Source organism: Chlamydotis macqueenii, chromosome 1 (genome assembly GCF_036417535.1).
Source record: "Chlamydotis macqueenii isolate bChlMac1 chromosome 1, bChlMac1.mat, whole genome shotgun sequence".
In the NCBI taxonomy this organism is placed as follows: Eukaryota; Metazoa; Chordata; class Aves; order Otidiformes; family Otididae; genus Chlamydotis; species Chlamydotis macqueenii.
Genome location: NC_141556.1, coordinates 127,068,206 through 127,089,697, shown reverse-complemented (window position 1 = coordinate 127,089,697; position 21,492 = coordinate 127,068,206). Strand labels below are relative to the sequence as shown.

Below are 21,492 nucleotides of genomic sequence, written 5' to 3'. Positions count from 1 at the left end.
TCCTGGACACTGCTATGATTAATATAATTATTAGTTCTTATGACCTGAAACCTTTGGAGATTGTGTTCAACAACTTAAACCTAATAACACTGAAGTTTGGGGGTTTTTTTAGGTTTTATTTTGAGTTTTTAATATGAATGTGACAAATTACAAGGGAGATCTCTATCAGTTAGGTGATAAAATACCATTTTTAAATATAAAGGCTATCTTGTCCTTGGGGAAGTTCTAAATAATACATTGGGAAAGAACACTAAAAGGTCCAGCAATTCTGGTGCTAAAAATACATTACAATATATCTGTGTTCAATTGGCATTCATGTACAATGTCGGTGTCACATGTACTGACTGATTTTTTGCATTGAACTTGAGCTAACATGGATTTAGAAATGTGAGCAGGTAAGTATGACATACTGTTCACTAACATGAATCTGTCAAGGCTACTTAGCTATTGTATTACAAGCATACTTGCTTAAAATCAGCACAATAACTGAGTAATTTTTTACGATCAGAAAATATTTAGTAAAGTCATTTGATAATTTGTGTTACTTCAAGTGGAATGAATGCTATTTGATGCATAAAAATGTTTAGTCTATGAATCTGTGGTGATCTGGAAATTTCTAGATAGATTTCCTGTCAAGTTTTAGAGTTATTTAGACATAGGGTAAAATACTAGACTTCAGCAGATATAACTTCTCGAGTTGTAATTTATCATAACTTTGCCAGGAGGGGCCATGAAATTTCTAAGTGCTAATCTCTATTTCAAATCCTGTTTGCTGTCATGAAGAGGTTGTACTCCTTGAGAAGTAATGATAACATCCTAACACACAATACACTAGTGGAAGTAAGAAAATAAATAAAAATTAACACAAGTTTTGCCAAATGGCCCTGACTTAACATGTTTTTTGACAAGCATGTGAGTAAATTGCAGCAGAGGACAGTAACAACAGAAAAATCACATCAGAGTACAGGCAAGGACAACCATTTCAGAGAAAAAAAAAGAATCATCTTCCCCAAGAGTCAAATCTCATAATAGCTACCATATTTCTATATTTTTAATCCTTTAACATCTTCTTTGCTTTCCCCAACAATTCTGTGAAAAAAAAATATTATTCTTGGATATTTTTTTTTTTATTTAAAAACTGAGAAAACTATTGAATGCCTCACTACAAAGTTATCCATCAATTTTTTAAAACTTAAAACTTATGGCACATAATTCCTTCAGCCTACAGAAATGTGTTGCTTACCTATAAGCATACTCATACACCCACCATAAAAATATCTTGTATCAAAATTTAAGATGCAAAGTACATCTAACATGCAATAATCATTCAACTACAGTGATAGCTCTGTAGCGTATCAATAAGCTTCACTCTACTTGGCTTTCTAATTACTTCAAAATTATGAGGTTAGAATAGAGAAAAGAAGCTCTAAAATGAAGAATAAAACTGAGTATCAAATCTAGCATGTGATAAGATAAATTGCAGAAAATTATAGGGGAGACAAAATAGGTATATTGGACAAGAAACTATTGCACAAAACCAAAATAACGATGCTTTCTTTTTAGTCTGTATCATCCAAATATGTTTAATTCCATAGTGAGTGCAGGCTGTAAGAAAAGAACATGAAGTAAGCACAAACATATTTTAGCATAAATGGAAAACTACACAGTAGGAAAACACTACAGAATACTGCTGAAATACTATAGGATAATCATAACAAAAATATTTTTAATACAATGATCCGGTTTTTCTCTGTTATACTATGATATAAAAATAAGCATATAGTGCTTACTCATGGGAGCAATACTAAAGGTGGGATTCATCTAATTTTCATCTAGACACCCAGAAGTTAAGCATCTACACTCCCTCTGCAAAACATGGAGATAAGTATTTCCGGAATTTAATTCTCCTCCTTTGTGTGTACACATTTGTTGAACCAGATTCAAGGTCAGAGTATTTTTTTTTTTCTCTTGACTACAATGGTAAGTAACCTAAAGTTTACATCATTTCAATTTTACATGTCTAAATTTTACACAAATAAACGTAAGTAAGATGGTCCCCAATCTAGTCTAGGGACTGATTTTTAGGAACTAGTGGCATCAGTGACAGTGGACTGACCAACTGCAGTTGTCACATGAGCTTTGTTGCAGGGCAGAAATTAAGGCACTCTCTTAAGAATGTGTTAGCTGAAGGCTTCAAGCTGATGGAAAATGGAGGCACGTCAGAGGAAGCGAATCACACAGTGTGTATAAGTGTGAACATTTATATCCACAGGAGGAAGTTTTTAAGGGTTATAAAAAAAAATAAATCCATGAACAGATTAAAAAATACCAGCCTCTGGTACAAGACATTGTTGTGAGGCTGAGATCTTTTAAACCTACTATTTTTAAGGTGTAGCTGTTCACAAGTATTTGAGAAGATAAGCAGGGAAAAATTAAGTTACTTGAAATCTATGTGATCTTTAAGTTCATAAGCAAGCATTATTACTGTACTATTAACTAAAAGTCAGAGTCTATACTGTGATATACATACAAAATAAGTCTATACCACAAAATACAAAGTCTATACAACTGAACATGTTGTTATAGAATCTAATAAGAAGAGAAAATGCTGAGATATGGGAATCATGGTGTCATTAAATACATTGCAAGAGTTCTTAATTCAACAATCCCCAGTCCCATACAACATAAGGCATATAGTGTTTGGAGAGGCTCCATAAGCATGAATGACAGATTTTTCTTCAGCTGTAGTATTGGCTACATGATTTGGAATGAATCATTCACATTTTCTGAGTATCTGTATCTATTTGAAATTGTAACGCTTATTCCCATTACAAGATACACTGCAAGGGTCATTGTTTAAATAATGCTTTGAGATGCTCAGATAACAGGAAACATAGTAAGCACAGAGCATTATGCCAATGTACACTACACTGTATTAATACAGAATACATAATCTGTAAGGAAATATTTTGAAGACTGAGCACAGGAAGCACTCATAATGGACAAACGAACAAATTTCTGCTCCACAGGTGTTTCTCTAAGAGTAAAAATAGTGGAGAAATTCTGCATCATTCAGTGTTCAACAGATCACTAAATCACACTTCCGTCCACAGACTGTGGCGATCTACTGTTATCACACTGAGATGTGAAACAAAATATCCTGGACTACTGGCTGACAAAGTATCAGCAAATGGTTTTACCTCTACAGTTCATGTAGTTCTCTCTATATAACTGTATTTCCTCCTTTCTGACATTAAATTCCATACAATTACAAAAAAAAAAGTTACCTGAATTCCACTTTTCTGGAGCCAACTATCACAGACACTTGCATGTGAACTACATGCATCTACGTGGATGAACAAGGAGCTCCTGGACCAACTGAAAATCAAGGAAGCCTACAGAGGGTGGAAGGAAGGACAGGTAGCCTGGGAGGAATATAGAGAGGTTACCCGAGTGGCCAGGGATCATGTAAGGCAGGTTAAAGCCCTGACAGAATTAAATATGGCCAGGGATGTCAAGGGCAACAAGAAAAGCTTCTATAGGTACGTATAGGCATAAAAGGAAGACCAGGGAGAATGTAGGCCCTTTCCAAAAGGAAACAAGTGGCCTGGTTACCCAGGACATGGAGAAGGCTTAGGTGCTTAATGACTTTTTGCCTTAGTCTTCACCGATAAGGACTCTAGTCATGTCACCTAAGTCGCAGAATGCAAAAGCAGGAACTGGGAGAATGGAGAATTGCCCACTGTAGCAGAAGAGCAGGTTCGGGAACATCTAAGGAACCTGAAGGTGCACAAGTCCATGGGACCTGATGAGACGCATCAGGTCTGGCGGATGAAGTTGCCAAGCCGCTAGCCATTGTATTTGAGAAATTGTGGCAGTCTGGTGAGGTTCCCGATAACTGGAAGAGGGGTAACATAACCCCCATTTTTAAAAAGGGGAACTACAAGCTGGCCAGCCTCGCCTCTGGCAAGATCATGGAGCAGATTCTCCTGGAAACCATGCTAATGCACATGGAATATAAGGAGATGACTGGTGATAGCCAGCACTGCTTCACTAAGGGCAAATCATCCCTGAACAATTTGGTGGCCTTCCATGACAGCATCGGTGGACAAGGGATGAGCAACTGATGTCATCTAGCTGGACATCTCTTTTTAAAGTGCCTACAAACATCAGCACAGAGGATCTAAGTTATCAGACAGGAAACATTCTCATCAATCTTTTCAAAAATAATTTATATCTCTTCTTATACCCTTCACTTACAGGATCCCACATTCCCAAAATGCCTCTTAATGGTGATGGCAAGCAGAGAGAGTTAGAGGAAAGTTTTTCTGACAGGTTTTTCTTTCCCCCATCGATTTTGTCTCCTTTTCCCTTCCCGCCTTAAGTGTACATTTTCCCTATGTTCATCATAACCATAGATTATCACACATCATGAACTAAAGAAAAAATCAGTAATGAAACTAAGTGGATCATTTTAATTCATTTGTAATTAAAAATAATTACTGGTTACCATATATTGGGATTTCTAATCTCCTGAGAAATTTTCCTTAAAATAACCACTTTCCAGAGAGTAACTTTCAAGAACTACTGAGTTAAAGAAAAGGGAATCTGAACAACACACAACAATCACAGACACATGGAGTATCATTAAAAATGCCTTGTAGATACAGAATAATGTTCTGATGGACTCACTCAAGAGGCTTTTCTAAGTAGTCCTTAGTCAAAAATTAAAAAAAAATCTTAAAAACCAAAAACCTCCAAGCAAACAGAAAAATCCCAAACAAACAAACCAACCCAAAAAACAAACAAACAAACAGTCTCACAAACACCACCATTCCCAATTCTTTGAACTCATGGAACAGATTCCAGTCTAACCTTCGTATCATTCAAGTAATGCCCAAGAAAACAAGTGAAGATAACATTTAGTAATTCTGGCATTCTCGTTAAAGAAAGAAAGCCAGAAAAAGAAGAAAGACTAAAATCAAAACTAAAACCAAACAGACAAAAGTAGCCTCTTATTCTACCAAAAGAAGCAAAAGGATTATGGTTCTGTTTAAGTCTTCTTCACACTTCATGGTCTATAATACGTAGAATTAAGTGTTTCCCTGCATTCCAAAACATATAATTCTTTTGAGATTCCAAGGCAGTCAACAGTGCCATCTAATAAAGAGCATATTAATTACTCAGATGCAATTTATTAAGATAAAATCTTTGCTTTCTAAGACAGTGAAATGTAATTAAAACTGATTAAGAAAATAATTATAATCTAAAGACACTTGTTTTCTTACCCTTAATTACTGCAGAAACAACTAAATTTAATAAGACTGTGAAATGCACTGATGGCAGTACATGAAATCAATTAGGACTCACAAAGGATACTATTAAACTGTTAGTGCAGTTTTCATTTAAAGCCACAACCTCTGAGGACTGAGCTCAGTGGCCTAGCAGAACAGTGATTTGCTACCATGCAAGAGACAGAAGTCTCGGTTTCCAGACTGCTAAACTTCTCTGGCAGCACTTACAGTTCTTATTGTACCATACATCATCTTAAGTTCAGGGAAAGCAACACTAAATAAACACTTACGTAAACACACACATTATTTTTTTTCCTCTCTAAAACACGGGTCCTTAAGTAGTACTTGCATTACACAAAGATGCTAACAGATCAGATTGACTCAAGATATTTTAAAACAACTATGCCAGTATGTCAATACATTTTAAGAAGCATAAAACTGCTAAAAAGAAATAAAGATGACTGTCAAGGTCCAGCTCAGTAATACTCTGCTCAGAAGAAGCTGGTGATGAAAACTGGTTAGCGCCTGAATAAGAATGAGACATGGCAGACTGCTTACTGGTTTTTGTATCTATACAATCTAATACAGTAATATTAGTTGTAAAGAACCACTCCATATCTTATATAGTTATTCTTTACTATTCAGGAGGTTTTAGAAAACTGAAATATAGAATAAGTTCCCCACTAAAAGGAGATAATGTGATTAAAGTAGATCTACTGCAGAAAGATTGTAATACAACAGGAACTATAACAAGAGGTAACATGAGAATACAGAGTAATACTAATGAATAATTATTATGGAGTTTCAACAACACTGGGAAGAAACTGTAACTCTAGGTGCGATCCTCAGGATCACATAAATACAAATAAATACATAATGAAACTACAGAGCCCAATTCAGCAAATTCAACTCACACGCAGTTCAACAGAACTCAGTATATGTTCATTATAAAAGGCTTACAGAGAAAATCCTAACTCCACTGAGATGAATGGCTAACCTTCAACAGACCTCAAAAGGGAACAGGATGTTCTGTGATAGTTCTACCTCGGTTCTTTTTTGGACAAATTTCAAAGATAAAACTTCTTAGCAGAAAAAAAAAGGAAAGCCTTTAAACAACAATTCTGGACAATTTAACAGAGTGTAGACAGGCATAAATACACCAAGATACTAACCTTGGAAGTGAGGAGGCCTGGCTATTGTGCTATGAAAAGCCATGACGAAAGTGGATATATCTGAAATTTTGTGTGCTCACATGCAATTCTGGCAGACTCATCCAAATCTAACTCTTAAGTAGTGCATGATTTGCAATGATTTCCTCCTCATCAATAAACTTTGAAATAATTATCATATGTTGACATTAAAAAGACACTTGATTTGGCTTATGACTTTGTATTGTATTGTATTGACTGTCATGTAAGTATCCCCTATATAATTTATCCAAAGTTTGGAGAGATGCATTTATTTTCCTTAACATATGTCTGCCTGTTCTCAAATCACTTTCCAAATTTTAGTCATGGAAATGAATGCATAGCTGATGCAGTCATCAGTTTAACTGGTGACTCAGCTTTACTTGAGCTCAAGCAAAGAAATCCATAACGTATACCATAAGGTCCTTAAAGGAAACATACCTCTGTATTTTCTGTTATTTAACCAAAAGATACATTTTAAATGGCCTTGTATAAAGAGATGTGTTCACAAACACTGAACGACTCATTTCCACCTACCTGCTGTTATTTCTGAATAGGAGGCCTAAATCTAAGTAAAAGCCTGATTAAAACCAACTTGAACTCTAGTCAGCTCAAGGCTTACGTTCAAGATTGTATTTGACACAATAATCATCATCAAATCTTAAGACCGAAACCTAGTTGGCAGTCCTTGACTTAGTTCAGCTTTTTCCAATTAGCTGAAAAATTGCATCCTAGCTCGTTTTCCAGGAAATATGTTTACATATACAGTTTTTCACAGGTGAAAAGGCATGATGATACATTCTAAAATACTAGCATGTTAGCCGTTTTCTTTTTAATATATCCATCTCTGACAAATAAGATTTCAGAAAAAAAAAAAAAAAAGAATTAGTACACATACTCAAATGATCTTCCAAGAAATAACTCTTAACCATCTGATGGAGGGGGAAAAGTCTTCAGAAATGTGAAGACATAACTACAGACATTTTTCTCAGATTAATACTTTTGCAAATAAAATAAAAAAAAAAAATCCAACCTCTACTTTTGCTATCTATTTATCAGCGAGAAAAGAATGTAACTTTTGATCTAAGGTATGGTTAAAGAAATAATGCTAACTTCTGATCGTGAGAGAAATCACTAGAAAGCTTGAAAGGATGTCAACACAGTTGCTAATTTCCATAAATCTGGTCACAGAATAGCTGAACTTGGAATGGACCTTTGGAGGTTATCTTGTGCAACATCCTCTGCTCAAGCAGAGTCCCTAGAGCCAGACCATGTAGGGACACCTTTTGACTGCCTCTGTTCTGGTTTTGTTAGTGAGGGGGGGCCTAAGGTGGCAGCTTCTGTAGGAAACGGCTAGAAGTCGCTCCCCTTTGTTTAGTGGACTCGGCCGGGCCTAGGGTGGACCCACTGCTGGCCAAGGCCGAGCCAATTGGTAGCAGAATGTTCCCTAATAACACCTCTGTGATAACATATTTAAATAGGGGAAAACAGAAAAAAAAAGAAGAGAAGAGATGTGAAGCAGCTGAGCGGGGGGCAGAGAGGGGGAGGCGCGAGCCTCATGGGCCTTGCAGGCCTCACCCTCTGGCCTCCCGCCAGGCAGCCGACTGGGCCCAACTCGGCCCAGCCCGGCTGCAAGAAGTGGAGAGGAGATGAGAAGTGAATAAGATGTAAAAAGGATCCTGAGAGGCGTCTGCCAGCCTGTTGTGAGGAACGGCTGCAGACGCCAAGGTCAGTTCAGAAGGAGGGGGAGGAGTAACGCGGCTCCTGGCCAAGATTCCTCTGCAACTCGTGGTGAAGACCATGGTGGAGCGGGTTGTCCCCCTGCAGCCCATGGAGGTCCACGGAGGGGCAGAGATCCACCTGCAGCCCGTGGAAGACCCTATGCCGGAGCGGGTGGAGGCCTGAAGGAGGCTGTGGCGTGTGGAGGGCCCGCTGGGACAGCTGTTCTAGAGGGACTGCACCCCGTGGAAGAGATGACCCACGCCGGAGCAGTTTTCCAAAGGACTGTTGCCCGTGGGAGTGACCCCACGTTGGAGCAGAGGAGGAATGCGAGGAGTTCTTCCCCCGACGATGACACAGCGGCGTAAAACAATGCGTGATGAACTGACCGCGATCCCCATTCCCTTTCCCCCCCGCCCCTGCCGCTCGGGAGGGGAGGTAGTATAGATAATGTTAAGCCCAGAAAGAGGGAGGGGTGGGGGGAGGTTATCTTGTTCTCTGTCTCATTCTCCTGCTAATTTTAGAATAAATAGTTTTCCCCAAGTCGAGTCTGTTTTGCCCGTAACAGTAACTTTAAGGATTTCTCACCGACCTTATCTCAAACCTTGAGCCATTTTTCTTATATCATCTCCTCCTATTCTCTCAGAGGGTGGGGGGAGCGAGAGAGAGACTGCGTAGTTTGGTCCCGATCAGGGCTGAACTACGACAGCCTCCAAGGACTGAGACTTCATAGCCTTCCTGGGAAGCCTGTGCCAGCAGTCAGTCCACCTCAGAGACAAAATGTGTTTGCCGGTATTCAGAGGGAACCTGTGGTGTTTCATTTTGTGCTCATTGCCTCTTATCCTGTCAGTGGGTACCAGTGGAAAGAGCCTGGCTCTGTCCTCTTTGCACCCTCCAGAGTTGTGGGGGCATCCCATCAGTGCCCATGGACTTATATATGCCCAGTTTGCTCAGGCCCTTCACTTCAAGAAGGCGAAAGACAGCAAATAAAATGGGTCATATTTGACAGTAAGTTATGTGCCATTTATCCAGGTTCACGGAAGGCACATTCCAAAATCAGTGCACTGTTGACCACCCAAGAAGAACACAGAGGACGTGATGATAAATCATTAGGTCATGTCCCCTGAGGGGGATTATCCCAAGGAATTCCTATGGACAAAACACTTAGATACAAACATCTTGGTGCCTAAATGCTGGACAAACACTTCAAAGAGTTCGTAGATATATGAAACTGTTTAAAGTAAAAATTACCTTCCCATTAAATAAAATGTGGTATTGCGCTGTGTTACACTGTCACTATAGCATTGCATTATTATTATTTCCTACAAGACTATATGAATCACTAAATGGTTCTCTATTTCATGTTATCCATTTTGTTCAGAGAAGTCATGGCTCAGGTTTTCTAACAAGGTATATAAGACCAGTGCAAAAAGTTTGAGAGGGAACAAGTTTCTGTTTTACCAGAGACTTGTATGTATAAAGTTGACTACAGATGTGAAACTCAATCTATATCCACAACAGAAATCACAAAAAAATAACTGGGTAGAGCAAAGGGTGGTATTGATGTAGATCATGCAGACAATGTTCCATTATTTGGCTTGAATACTACTTTTTGTCAGATGGTAGTCATAATTTTTCAAGCTCTATTCTAGTACCAGAAAGGATTCCTAGAAATTAGATTACAACAATTATGTTAAGAGTTCATGACAGGAAAAATATTGTAAAACACTAGAAATTAAAGAGAGGTTCTCTCAGAAGAATCATAAGAAAGAAAAACAGAAAAAGTGTTTAACTTCCTTAACCTCAAGTAAACACTGGGGATGGCTGCCTTGTGTTGCAATTGACAAAAATTAAGTTAAACTCATATTAACACATTTATTACATATGCATGGGTGGACTACAGACAACTCATTAACCTTCCTATTAAAAATGCAAACAAGTAAATGTATAAGTGTATTAGCAAAAAAAAGAAAACTGTAGCATAACGTGATCTCCTTAATTTCATTCTGCTCTTGCAGTGTGAGGTACATGCACAAGACTGCATATAAATTAGTCATAAAAATGTTTTGCAGAAATGCAGTATTAGAATAGTCTTCCTCACAAATTCCATGTTTTGCAGTAGCCATAGGTCTCCAAATTTCCATACTTTACTGAGCAATTTATGTATACTGTATAATTCCATCTAAAGGTTCAAAATACTGAACAGTCAAGGAAATAAATAGACAGTTTTAAATCCACATGGTATTATGGTTTTTACAAGTCTTTACAAGTCTTTAATCCATTTATGTGCTACTTTTATTTCTTATATAAACTTCTGTAATTCTTTCTTGATTATCTGTAGTTCTGATCTAAAAAAAGCTGTCATCTTCTATCCAATACCTGCAATGTAGTTTCTCTCAATTATTAATAATTTTTAATGACAACTGTACATTCAAATTTGATCTCTATATGACTGTTTAAGGTGCTGAAGCTTATTTAGAATGACAATCTGAACAGGACTGGCTTATCCATCTTACAGATTTTAGTAGTCCCAAATATCAAGTAGTGACATTGTTCTAGTAAATTTAAGATGACTAGTTCATTTGATCCTGTCCAGGCTAAGCACGTTATACATGTAGTAAACTGCTGAAGACACCACATGAACACATAATTATGTTCAATAATCTTTAATATTTATGACTAGATAAATGTTGCCCCTCCATAATCAGACAGTATCCAAACAAATAAATATGTAGAAAGAGAAATCACCTATAAAGACTAAATATACATCTGAACAAATACTTAAGTGTTTTGTTTCCATCAGAAATCGAAGTGAAGCCATCTGTTGGGAATGGGTACTCAAGAAGATTTCTGCTTTCATGTATAAATATCATTCTACATTTCTTTAATATGTGTATTACGGATCAATAAAAATCTGTCTTTGAGAAAAATACATTTGCCAATTTTTTTCTTAGAGTTAATTGAAACAAAAGATGAAAACTAACAATAAAATAATATAATCTATTTACTATCCACAAGTTACGTCCCTATACAAGGAGATTCTTAGGAACCATGGCAGGGATGCAAAGTTTTCTTACAGAAACCTCTTGAATGAAACAAAACTGAGATTAAGAACACATAATGTATTCAATGTATGTAACCCTAAGTTCCACCCTGTGGATTAGAAGCCTGCCCCAAGGGAACAGCACTAAGTGCTATTCAGTGCATTAGTTAACCATTGGGAAGAGGGTGTAAAGAGCAAGATGATAAATTTATTTATATTATTCAGACCCAAGAAGGACTGTGAATAATTCCAGATGGAACAAGTAATCAGGAATGTGATAGCAGAAAGACTCTATATAGATGTGTCCAAAATACCAGACACTATAAGGAAGATTTAAATTCAGTATACACCCCTGGGTTCTGAAAGCTGTAGCCTTGAAGGAACTCAGTATTTAAAATCAAGATGAACAGCTTAATGAAGAAGTCAAAACATACCAGCATCTGAAAGATTATTAGTAAAAAACAAAACACCACCTCACTCTCTCTAAAACTCAAAAAAATTTCACTCTCTAACTGACTCTCCTGATGCTGGCGAGGGTACCTCATCCCAACCAGCACAAACGAGAGTAACATCAGACATAAAACAACTAAAGTAGTGACACGATGTGAAAACAAATTTAGTCAAAGCAAAACTTAATAAAAATGTTCTATGCTTCTACTTCTGTTTTCCCCAACCTGATAAGAAGTAACAGTAACAACTGTCCACAGCTCCAAGGGGTCAGCACTGTATAAAAAGGAAGGGTGTCACCAAAGGCAGATCTGAACTAAGATTTCTTAGTGCCACCTTATTAGAACAAATCTATTCTGCTGGTGTTCCCATAGGAACAAAGACAGAAGACAGCCCTGGAAAAATTGCCTTCTGTCCCTCGGAGTAAAACTGCAATATGAAACTTACAGGTCAACTACCACAAAATTAAATCTACACTCTTGGAATCAGTAAAGGTATACGGTTCACAATAGAGCAATAGACACTATCAGTAATTAATTAACACAGCTGCAGCATCAATCTCAGACATGCTCTAAGCATCAAGAAGTCATGGAAATTTCTGAACTCTTTACCACTACTGATAATAAACAGCAGCACCTCTTTCAGATTTTAAAACAGAAAAATAACCAAAATCAGCACATATGTCATGTTGTGGAGTACAGAAAATTAATCCAAGTTAGATTTAAAAAAAAACAACACTACATTAGACTCAAGTCTAACTTGACATGAATTAAAAAGATACAGAAGCATAAAAATACTAGGAAAGAAAATAAGAAAAAAAAGGATAAAGGAAACATAAGATACTAGCAAGATAAAATGCAGAAAGTGGGAAATGAGTGTTGCAAGCTTCATACTTTAGGTAACTCAAAAAAATTTTTTTTTACCATATACTGTGTCAAGTGAACAAATGGAATCTCAAAAATATGTAGCACATTTTAGACAGATAAAAAGAATACTTTTTTTCTTTCTTTACCAACAAAAAGTGGACCTGTATTATTCATTGCCACAAGCTACTATTGGGCTTAAGCAGATATGTATCAGATACACAACTGATTACGTATCTTGCACAAAGGAAGAATCTGCAGATATGCCAGCTAGAGTGATAACTCCAAGAGCTATTATTTCTTATCATTTTTCAGGAGATAACATTTCTTATAGTTTGCAGGAGATATAATGCTTAGTAGCTGGGGAAGAGCTCTACATTTTTTCAGTTTCTCAGGGAATGTAGCACAGTACAATTAAATTCAGGATATTGGTCAAGATGTGATTGATACTGCATGCTAAACAACATGAACATAGTGATCTTTACCTTTTCACAAATTCTTTGCTTGCTTACTGTTTCCCCCTTCTATGTACCTGTATCAGATACACCTTAAAAGCTCTGTCCTCAAGATTTACCACTTTAATCTCACCTTTCCTCACTGGTTTCTCACCATCCCTATTTTAGGATGTGCAAGAAAATTACATTGCTAATTCTCTTGCTTTCCCATCTGCCCTCAGTATTGCTACTTCCTTAGGTCTCTACCTTAGTGAATATGAGCCATGACCATCAGCCTTTTGTACCACTGATCCTCATCTGGAATGATAAGAACTCCTTGTCATTTGTCTATTTTTTTTTTTGTGAGTTTATATAAAAACAGTATGTGCTTGAAATTTTGTTCATAGTTAAAATTAGCCACACAACAAAAGGCAAGAACCACTGTTGTCAAACTGACACATTTGGCAGTAACTCCTAAAGAAAGACTAAAAATTTAATAGGCAGAATGAATGATCCTCTCAGTTTCAAGCATGACTGACAAGCCAGTGAGGGCGAAGCTTACGCTGCCTGCACAGCAGCTGATCAGAAGCTAGAGAACAATGAAGAACCAAAGCTTGCAATAGTAAGGAAATGCTAAAAAAAAAAAAAAGAAAAAGAAAAATCCATAGAATACACTAGAGAAGACAAAACAAGGCTATCACAAGAATAATAATGCAAACAAAAAATGACAACTAAGGTCAAATTCCTTTTTACTGGCACTCTGATAGTCCATTAGCTTTATTAATTTCCACTCAGTTGTGTGTTTTAAAGGACATGAAGCCTGATAAGAAGTCTGTTGAGGGGAAAGGAAAGACATTCATTTGTTGCAATAAGCTTTGGGTGAGAGCAACAGTCAGTTTGCTACAGTTTGTTAATTTATCTGCAGACTAGGAAATAGAAGGAAAGGTTGCACTTTCAGGGTACAGAGTATTAGCTTCTGTTCGTGTTCAAACAGAGACTAAAACTCCCTAATTACTTCAGAAAATGTCACCTTTTGGAAAAAGAACAACACATTTGTCTTAATCTTGTAATGAAGTAAGAACAAAAATTGACATTTCTGTTCTTTCTCTCACAAAATCAGGCTTACTCATGTCTTCCTCAGTATCTTGCTGCTCCTCCTCCACGTCTTGTGGATGTAAAAAAGTGAGATTTCATTAGCTTTCATTATGATTGAAGTTAGTCCATGAAACCTCTCTCCTTTTAAAATTCTGCACCATAAACTAATGATTTCGTCCAGGTGGATTTCACTATAACATGAAAACTGCTTTCATTTTCATCAGAAAGGAATAATCAGCATGTAACACACAGTAAATATGAACAAAGCAGCAGAATTCTATTTCACTCAAGAGCAAAATATAAACAAAGAATGAGAAAAAAAATTGAAAGAGCAACTGTCTGTGCAGTAAGGGATGGTCTTCTAGACATTCTGCTGTCACTTTTCCTGCTTAGTTTTAACGATGAACTTGCTCTCAGTATTTGAAGCTGAAGGCCTCTTTGCAAAATGCCAGTGCCGTCCTCCTTTTTAATTGTCTATAAAGAAATAATTAACATTAGATTACCACTAGACTATCCATCAGCTGAATTTATGGTGTCTAATAAAACCTTAGCAAGGAAATTGTGGCATAGACAAGTTGAAAAAATCCAATTAATTTAAGAACCACAACACTTTTCTCTGTGAGGTCATTTCTGTTTGTCCGTGGGAGGACTTAGTAGACCTACAGATGATCTATTGCCTTTCTGGAAGTGATAAAAGTATTAACCTATTGTATCTATTCAAGTAGTGGGAACATTAAGTTTATTCACACTGATGTCAAGAGTTTTAAGAAGTATGTCCCTGAAGTCACAAGGATCCATAGATCCTTATAGTTGAGTACTGTATTACTGACGCTACCCTCTCCTGAAATAACTCAAGAACTCTTTAATTTTTTTAGTCCTAAAAGAATTTCTCAAAAATCACAAGAATATGTTCACAAAGGTGGAAAGGATGAATCACACCATATTCTGGGTAACATTGCTTTTTCAGCTCATCCTACCAGCATTCTGAAAGCACTGCACATCCAAGACTATCCTTTCACAAAGTAAACCACAAATATTCAGTACCCTTAATTGAATTTTCATCTTGGATCCAGATACTGGTGTCAGTACTGCACAAAAAGCACAGACAGCTGAATGGCGAATAAAGGTGAAAACTAGAATATGAGCAGCTAGGATGACTTTCAAGATCTCCTATTTATAGGAGTATCACCTGGTATTTTTATTTATGTCATTTATATTATTTTCCTATATGTGGCTGAAATGTCCTCAATCTTAAGGACATTAGGAAAAAAAAAAACAAAGCAATGTTAACTGGTGTAATTGCTGATAAGCTTGAGATTATATTTTGTATGTAAATATTTGTCTAAGAGTGTAGGCAGTGAGTAGAACGTCTTTCAAACAGGTAACCTCTCTTTCACCTATCATCATCCCTCTCCCTCAAATGGCCTTTTAGGTGTACTTTTTAATATGGATATGTTAAGGGATGGATTTAACCAAGTGAAACATAAAACAACAAATACCTCAAACTCAGAGCATCTAAAGCTTGCCAGAGTAGTATTTGCACCCTTTTCATAGTCCTTTTATGAGGGTGTGCTATTTTGTTTAAAATAATGGTAACAGGATAGAACACACAAAACAAAAAATACTTTAATCTCTTATCTGAAACTTAAAAAAACACGCAAACCCATATTTCAAACACAAAAGCCTTAAGGTTCTTGCATCACAAGAATCTAATAGCAAGTTTTTCTTTAGAGTTTGCCAATGTTACTAATTCTGCTGGAGAGTAACTTCTGAGAAGCACAGAGTGCTGTACTGACAAAGTGCGACAAATTGGTTTCATGAAAATTAAAGGGTTCTTACACCCTTTTATCTACTGCGAAAGGCATTAGGCCCCCATAAAATTACATTGGAAAATGACATTTGACCATTGTCATCTTCATCTGAAGTCTTGTGTTTCCAGTGATTTCTTGCTCACACCCACATTAATGCAGCTCTATAGACAGGACAACTGCTGCAGGCACAGACACGTAAACAAGCTTCCTGTACAAACAAGGTTCCCATGGCCACTTAAGTTTTTAATTTAGTTGTTTTGCTGGGCTCAAAGAAAGTGTGCCTGCACAAAAAACTATAATAGCTGTTCATACGCATGGAATTATATTGATTTTAGGGATGCAGACCAACCTTCAAAGCAATAAAAGAATGGAAAAGAAAAGGCTGAGTTTGCTTGGAGAACTTAGAAGATGAGAATGTTCTTTAAAGTAAAATATATTGTGAATTCTTTCCTTCTTGACTTCAGCAGTCCAAGTCTAAATGAGCAAATAAGCTCTTCAGAGATGGCTCCCAGAAAGGTCTAGCTGCTGAAACCAACTATGAATCTTCAATATAACTTAACACACTTCACACTACTGGCTGTTGCTGACGTGTAAATGCATCTTTTCCTCACCCAGAATGCAATTCATCTGCAAATATGATTACTTCCATAAGTGTCATAAACCAAAGTAGTATTAAGACAGATACAGTATATTAAGAAAACCCATCTCCAAAAGAATGGTCAAGCTCTTTCTGTGCAGGCAATAAAATTATACTTGCAAACATTATGTACAGACAAAGCTTACATTCTAAGAATTGTATTTTTGTAACAAGAAAACACTGATAAGGAAAGGTTTGCTGCTCAAATAATAAAACTAGATTACGACCTTTTCCACACTTGTTATACTGTTAAATTATCCATGTTACATAGGAAACAGATATCCATCATAATTTTGTACTGTTCACGCCCTTGGTTTGTTTGGCCATTTGCATTTCATACTGTCCAGCTGACATGTAAAATCAAGATGTTTGTACAACTGGTTGCCTTAGAGAATTAACACCATTCTTAGATAAATACGGGGGTTGGTATCTCAGACCTTTCAAATATGTTGTCTAGAAAATTAACTCTTCCCCACTTCCTCTCTAACTGCCTACAACTTAAACTAATGACAACATAAATCTAATTATATATTAATTCTTCAATGCCCATAACCTGTAATGGGGAAAAAAAAAAGTTACTTTTTATGTTTTGACTGATGCGTGTGCCCTCCATTTTGTCTCAAAAGCCAAAAAAAAAAAAAAGCATCCTGAGCAGTGAAAGCTCTTAACAGCTACTGTGCAGCCTGAGTTCTGTTGAACTTGAGCACAGAAACTGGTAGGCACAGCAAATATTTGAAAATGTCTGTTAGACAGTGATGGGTTAGAGTCCTAATCAATTCTCAGAGTACATTATGTAATTATTGTCTTAATATATGCTCCACTTAGGAAAGACCTAAGTCCCTTTTTAGCTTAATATTTAAGTTAGTGAAATTTAAACACAATTGGTAGATTCCCAGGAAAGGAATAAATTTAAGCAAGGGTTTATTTTTTATATGATAATTTACATCAAATATGAGAGCCCACAAAAGGAGGGAGTAACATAATACTACGATAACAAACATTTTTATAGATAGTAAATTTCTAATGGTTGCTTCCTTCCTTGTACTTTTTTTTTCTCTTGAGAACACTTTATTTCATCTGTTAGATTTATTTTTGCTAATATAAGCAATATAGATCGCTTTCTCCTTAATTGCCTTAGTTTAAATAATACAGCTATTTCTTGGAAAGTCAATGCTTCTAAAGAGAAGAGGAAGAAACTTGTTTACAAGTCACTCTGGCTATTGCCCAACTGATCAGTTCATATGCTTTTTAGTGTCCCTTTGCAGTATTAAAAAAAAATAATTAAAAGTGAAAAAGGTGAAGCAGCCACCAAGCACTCACCAACTTGGCTATTATAGGAGTTAGAATGTTATTCGTTATAGTTCAATGTTATAAAACAGAACAGTAAGGCAAAGGGTAAACACACAGCAATCAGCTGCGAATCTACTTAAGCAAAACAAAACAGAAGCTGCCAGATGTTGCCTTAATGACTAGAGTACTTGCTTTGCCGTAACTGTCACCAACAGGCAAAGTGCAAAGTGGAATTTTACTGCTGCTTGGTGTTTTACTGATCTGGTTCATGGAAAAGCAGGTTTCACATTTTTTACACTGACTCAATTCTGATATTAATGGCAAGTTAGAGGAAAATTAGTTCAAAACAGTGTAAGTTACTCTTAATTTTTCTTCTTAAAATATCCACAAAATAATTAGACCATTTAAATTAAAGAGATAAGGAAAATAAACCAAAATCTTTAGCAGAATATTTCCTTTTGGCACTCAGAATATGTATAAACAGTGATAAAACTATTTTTAAAATACTGGAGAAATGGTCAAGACCATTATTTGGAACATATTTCCATACCACTGCAAGGTCACTGAGTCACCAGAGCACTCCTTGCTCATGATCTAGATGAAAATAGCACTCATGGATATATCTAAAATTATTGCATATGCATCTCAGTGGCCTTTCTTGGAGCCTGTGACAAACAGTTCATGTGTCTCCTTTCTATTGCGTAAATATTCTCTTAAGGTTCAAAAGATCCCTGAAACCATAAAAACCCAATTTGTTTTGCTCTATGCAGTAATCTGAAAGCTGAAGCACAGAGCGAGGGGAAAACAAAACAAAAAAAAAACCCCTCTAAATCATAACAAATTGGCATTTAAGTCATCCAAAGGCCCATGGACTCCATCTTCTCATTCTACAGAACCACTTAACAAAAGAAATCTAGGAGGTTCTTTCAAGATCTCACTCAGGAGCCACTCCATGAGCAAAAGGCCTGGCTACTGCTTCAAACAAAACTGAAAAATCTGAAGACGCAGAAAATCTTCCAAATACAAGTCTTTTGCTGACTTGATGCCTTAGAACATCCGTATTTATCAATGTCTCACAAAAGACAGATAGAAATGTGACACAGCCCTTAGAGAAGCTTATCAACTACTGTTTGCAGCATGCTTCTTTTTCAAGTTCCCAAATTATGACAAGTCTTGCAAAAGTTATATACAAAATACTGAATTAAAAATATTAGAAAGGTAGTAAAGTAATACGTTCAAAAACTAGGAAATTCTACTTTTACAGTTACCTGTTCAAGCTTAGTCCTATCCTTTTGTACTTCTTAATGGGAAATATCAACTCAGTCGCCTAAACAGCTCTCTTCTAAGACATAAAACATTTATTACAGTAATACAACTGACACATGAGCTGTGAACCAGTCCAGGTTTTGTAAAAGCTTGCAAGGTGTGCCTCTTGAAAAATTCGTACTCTCTGTTAGCCTAGTACTTGGCTGAGTCCAGGTAATGATGGCAATTATCACACATATTTAGGCAACATCAGACACATCTGGGTTTGTGCTTGAAGCATTAATAGATTTAAAGATGCACTTCTAACTGCAAATGCTACTTGAGCATCCATAGGAGCTACAGGCATATCCTGGACTTCATGATTACAAAGCTATCTCACCAAACAGGGGTTACAGTTCTATGTACCAATAAAAGCAATCTCCTATGGTTCTGCCATCTAGCCTTTTTGGGCTACTGATGTTACCTACTCACGGAGAATAGTTTGGAGCATTAGACACCCAGCCTCTCTCATCTGGGAACAGATGGTTCCTCCAGTCTGTTTCTCAGATCACAGAGAGCAAAACTTGTTTACTTAAAAATATGGTTCAAATGGCTACTACTATTATAGGAAAACTGTAAGCAGATACTAACTGACTGTTTATACTAATTACTCAGTTCAGTTATGGCTCTAGTTAAAAAAAAAATAAAATTCATATTACTATGTGGCTTTCTTTCAGTGAACATCAACAGAGTCTCTTCTCTTATTTGAACAGGATCTTAAATCAGGGACAAGTCTCCTTCAGAAAAAAATGCTGTTAAAGTGACTCATTCCTATGAATAGCAACTTCATTAAAAACAAACAAAAAGTGAGAATAAATTTCTGTAGTCATCAGTGATTTAAGTAACTGCCATTATGCAAGAAGATCTCCTGAATTTATTGTATATTTAACTAAACTGGGTTTTCTGCTCTTGTTCATAGACTTTAATTAGAAATACGTTAAGATCTAATTCAGTTCTAGTTTCAACTATAAGCTATAAAACTTAGTCCAAGATACTGACTAAAACAACTTTGATTTAATTTTTATGTATCTCATCTAATGTGCAATGATTTAAAACTCCTTTAATACTATAAAGTAATTTTTATTGTGTGATATGTTCTGATCTTACAGATTGCATATGGGATAATTCATGATTTGGTGGCAAACCACAAAAGCTGCTTTTAGTAAGGAATTGGTATCTAAAAAACACTGCAAGACTGTGAAATGGAATCAAGAATGTGATCAAGGATATAATAAAAACTTCCTTGACTAGAGATTTTCTTCAAAGGTACAGGATAACATTTCTACTTTGAATTTGCCTCATCAGGATATGTCTGTCATTTTCAGATGCAGTTTATGACTCAAAATCACTATAGCGATTGTTCTGTGGAGATAGTACATTGAAATATGAAACACTTCAAATATTTGAAAAACATAACCTATCAACTGGAGTTAGTTGGCAATTGGTTACAGCAGAGGAAAATTGGCAGGAGGCAAGATTTTATTTGAGAGAATTAAGTGACATTTCAAAACACGACAGAAGAATGAGCATCGTTCTTTCCTTTCTCACCGTCATTTTCAAAAGTTACATCTTCTATAATCTCCAACTAAAGCTAGCCAATTAATGATAATGAAGTTTAACAACAAACTAATAGCAGAATTTATATCCTACCTCTTATTAATGGCAGCCCACGTTGCATTAATGTTATCTGTCATCATTTCTACTTTTCTGGTGTCATCTGCTGAATAATCACGGAGCAGTTTAAGTGCCATGTCATTTGCCACATCTACATTTATTTGCCATTGTCGTATTTCTTTTGAAAATTGCTGAAGTAAAAAGAGAAAAAAAAAAAATGAACCTCAGATCACCGTAAAATGATCACACACATTGTATGACTATTAGAGAAGGAGATTAACAACTTATACCATCAGTATAAAAAAAAAGAAAAAGGACTTCTTCAGATTTACTGGTAAATAAGGCCAGAATGTCTCTAAATGTCACAGATAGATGGATGTATTGTTACATACTATGGAAACTATCACTATTTGTGATGTGAATTATAAGGAGATGGAAAATACCGTTAAATAATATGTCCTACCTAATTTTCTTTTTTATATCCTGAAATAATATTGGGATTTGGTCAATTAATACCTGTGCTTTCACTTTTAAAAAATTTACTATATTTTAGTGAATTGTTTATGTAATTAGTGCCATCTGCTGGAACAGCACTAAATCTGCAATACAGCAAAATACTACTGGTAAACCTATCAATATCTTTATAATGGTAATTTATGCTTCTTAGTATTAAGAAAGCCTTTTAAATCTTGGTCATTCTTTTTTTTCCCATTCCTCTCCTCTTTTTCTTCTCCTCTCCACCTGAGCCAGCTG

General features: G+C 36.1%; 1 protein-coding gene across 11 annotated transcripts in view; it reads right to left on the bottom strand.

Moving 5' to 3' along the window:
* DMD (dystrophin) overlaps positions 1-21,492 on the bottom strand; it is a 1,302,935-nt gene that overhangs the window by 254,340 nt on the left and 1,027,103 nt on the right. For all 11 annotated transcript variants that reach the window (XM_086766697.1, XM_086766715.1, XM_086766672.1 and 8 more), the window contains one exon: positions 20,776-20,930. In XM_086766697.1, the coding sequence (XP_086622823.1) occupies positions 20,776-20,930 (155 nt within the window). The remainder of the gene's footprint in view (positions 1-20,775; positions 20,931-21,492) is intronic.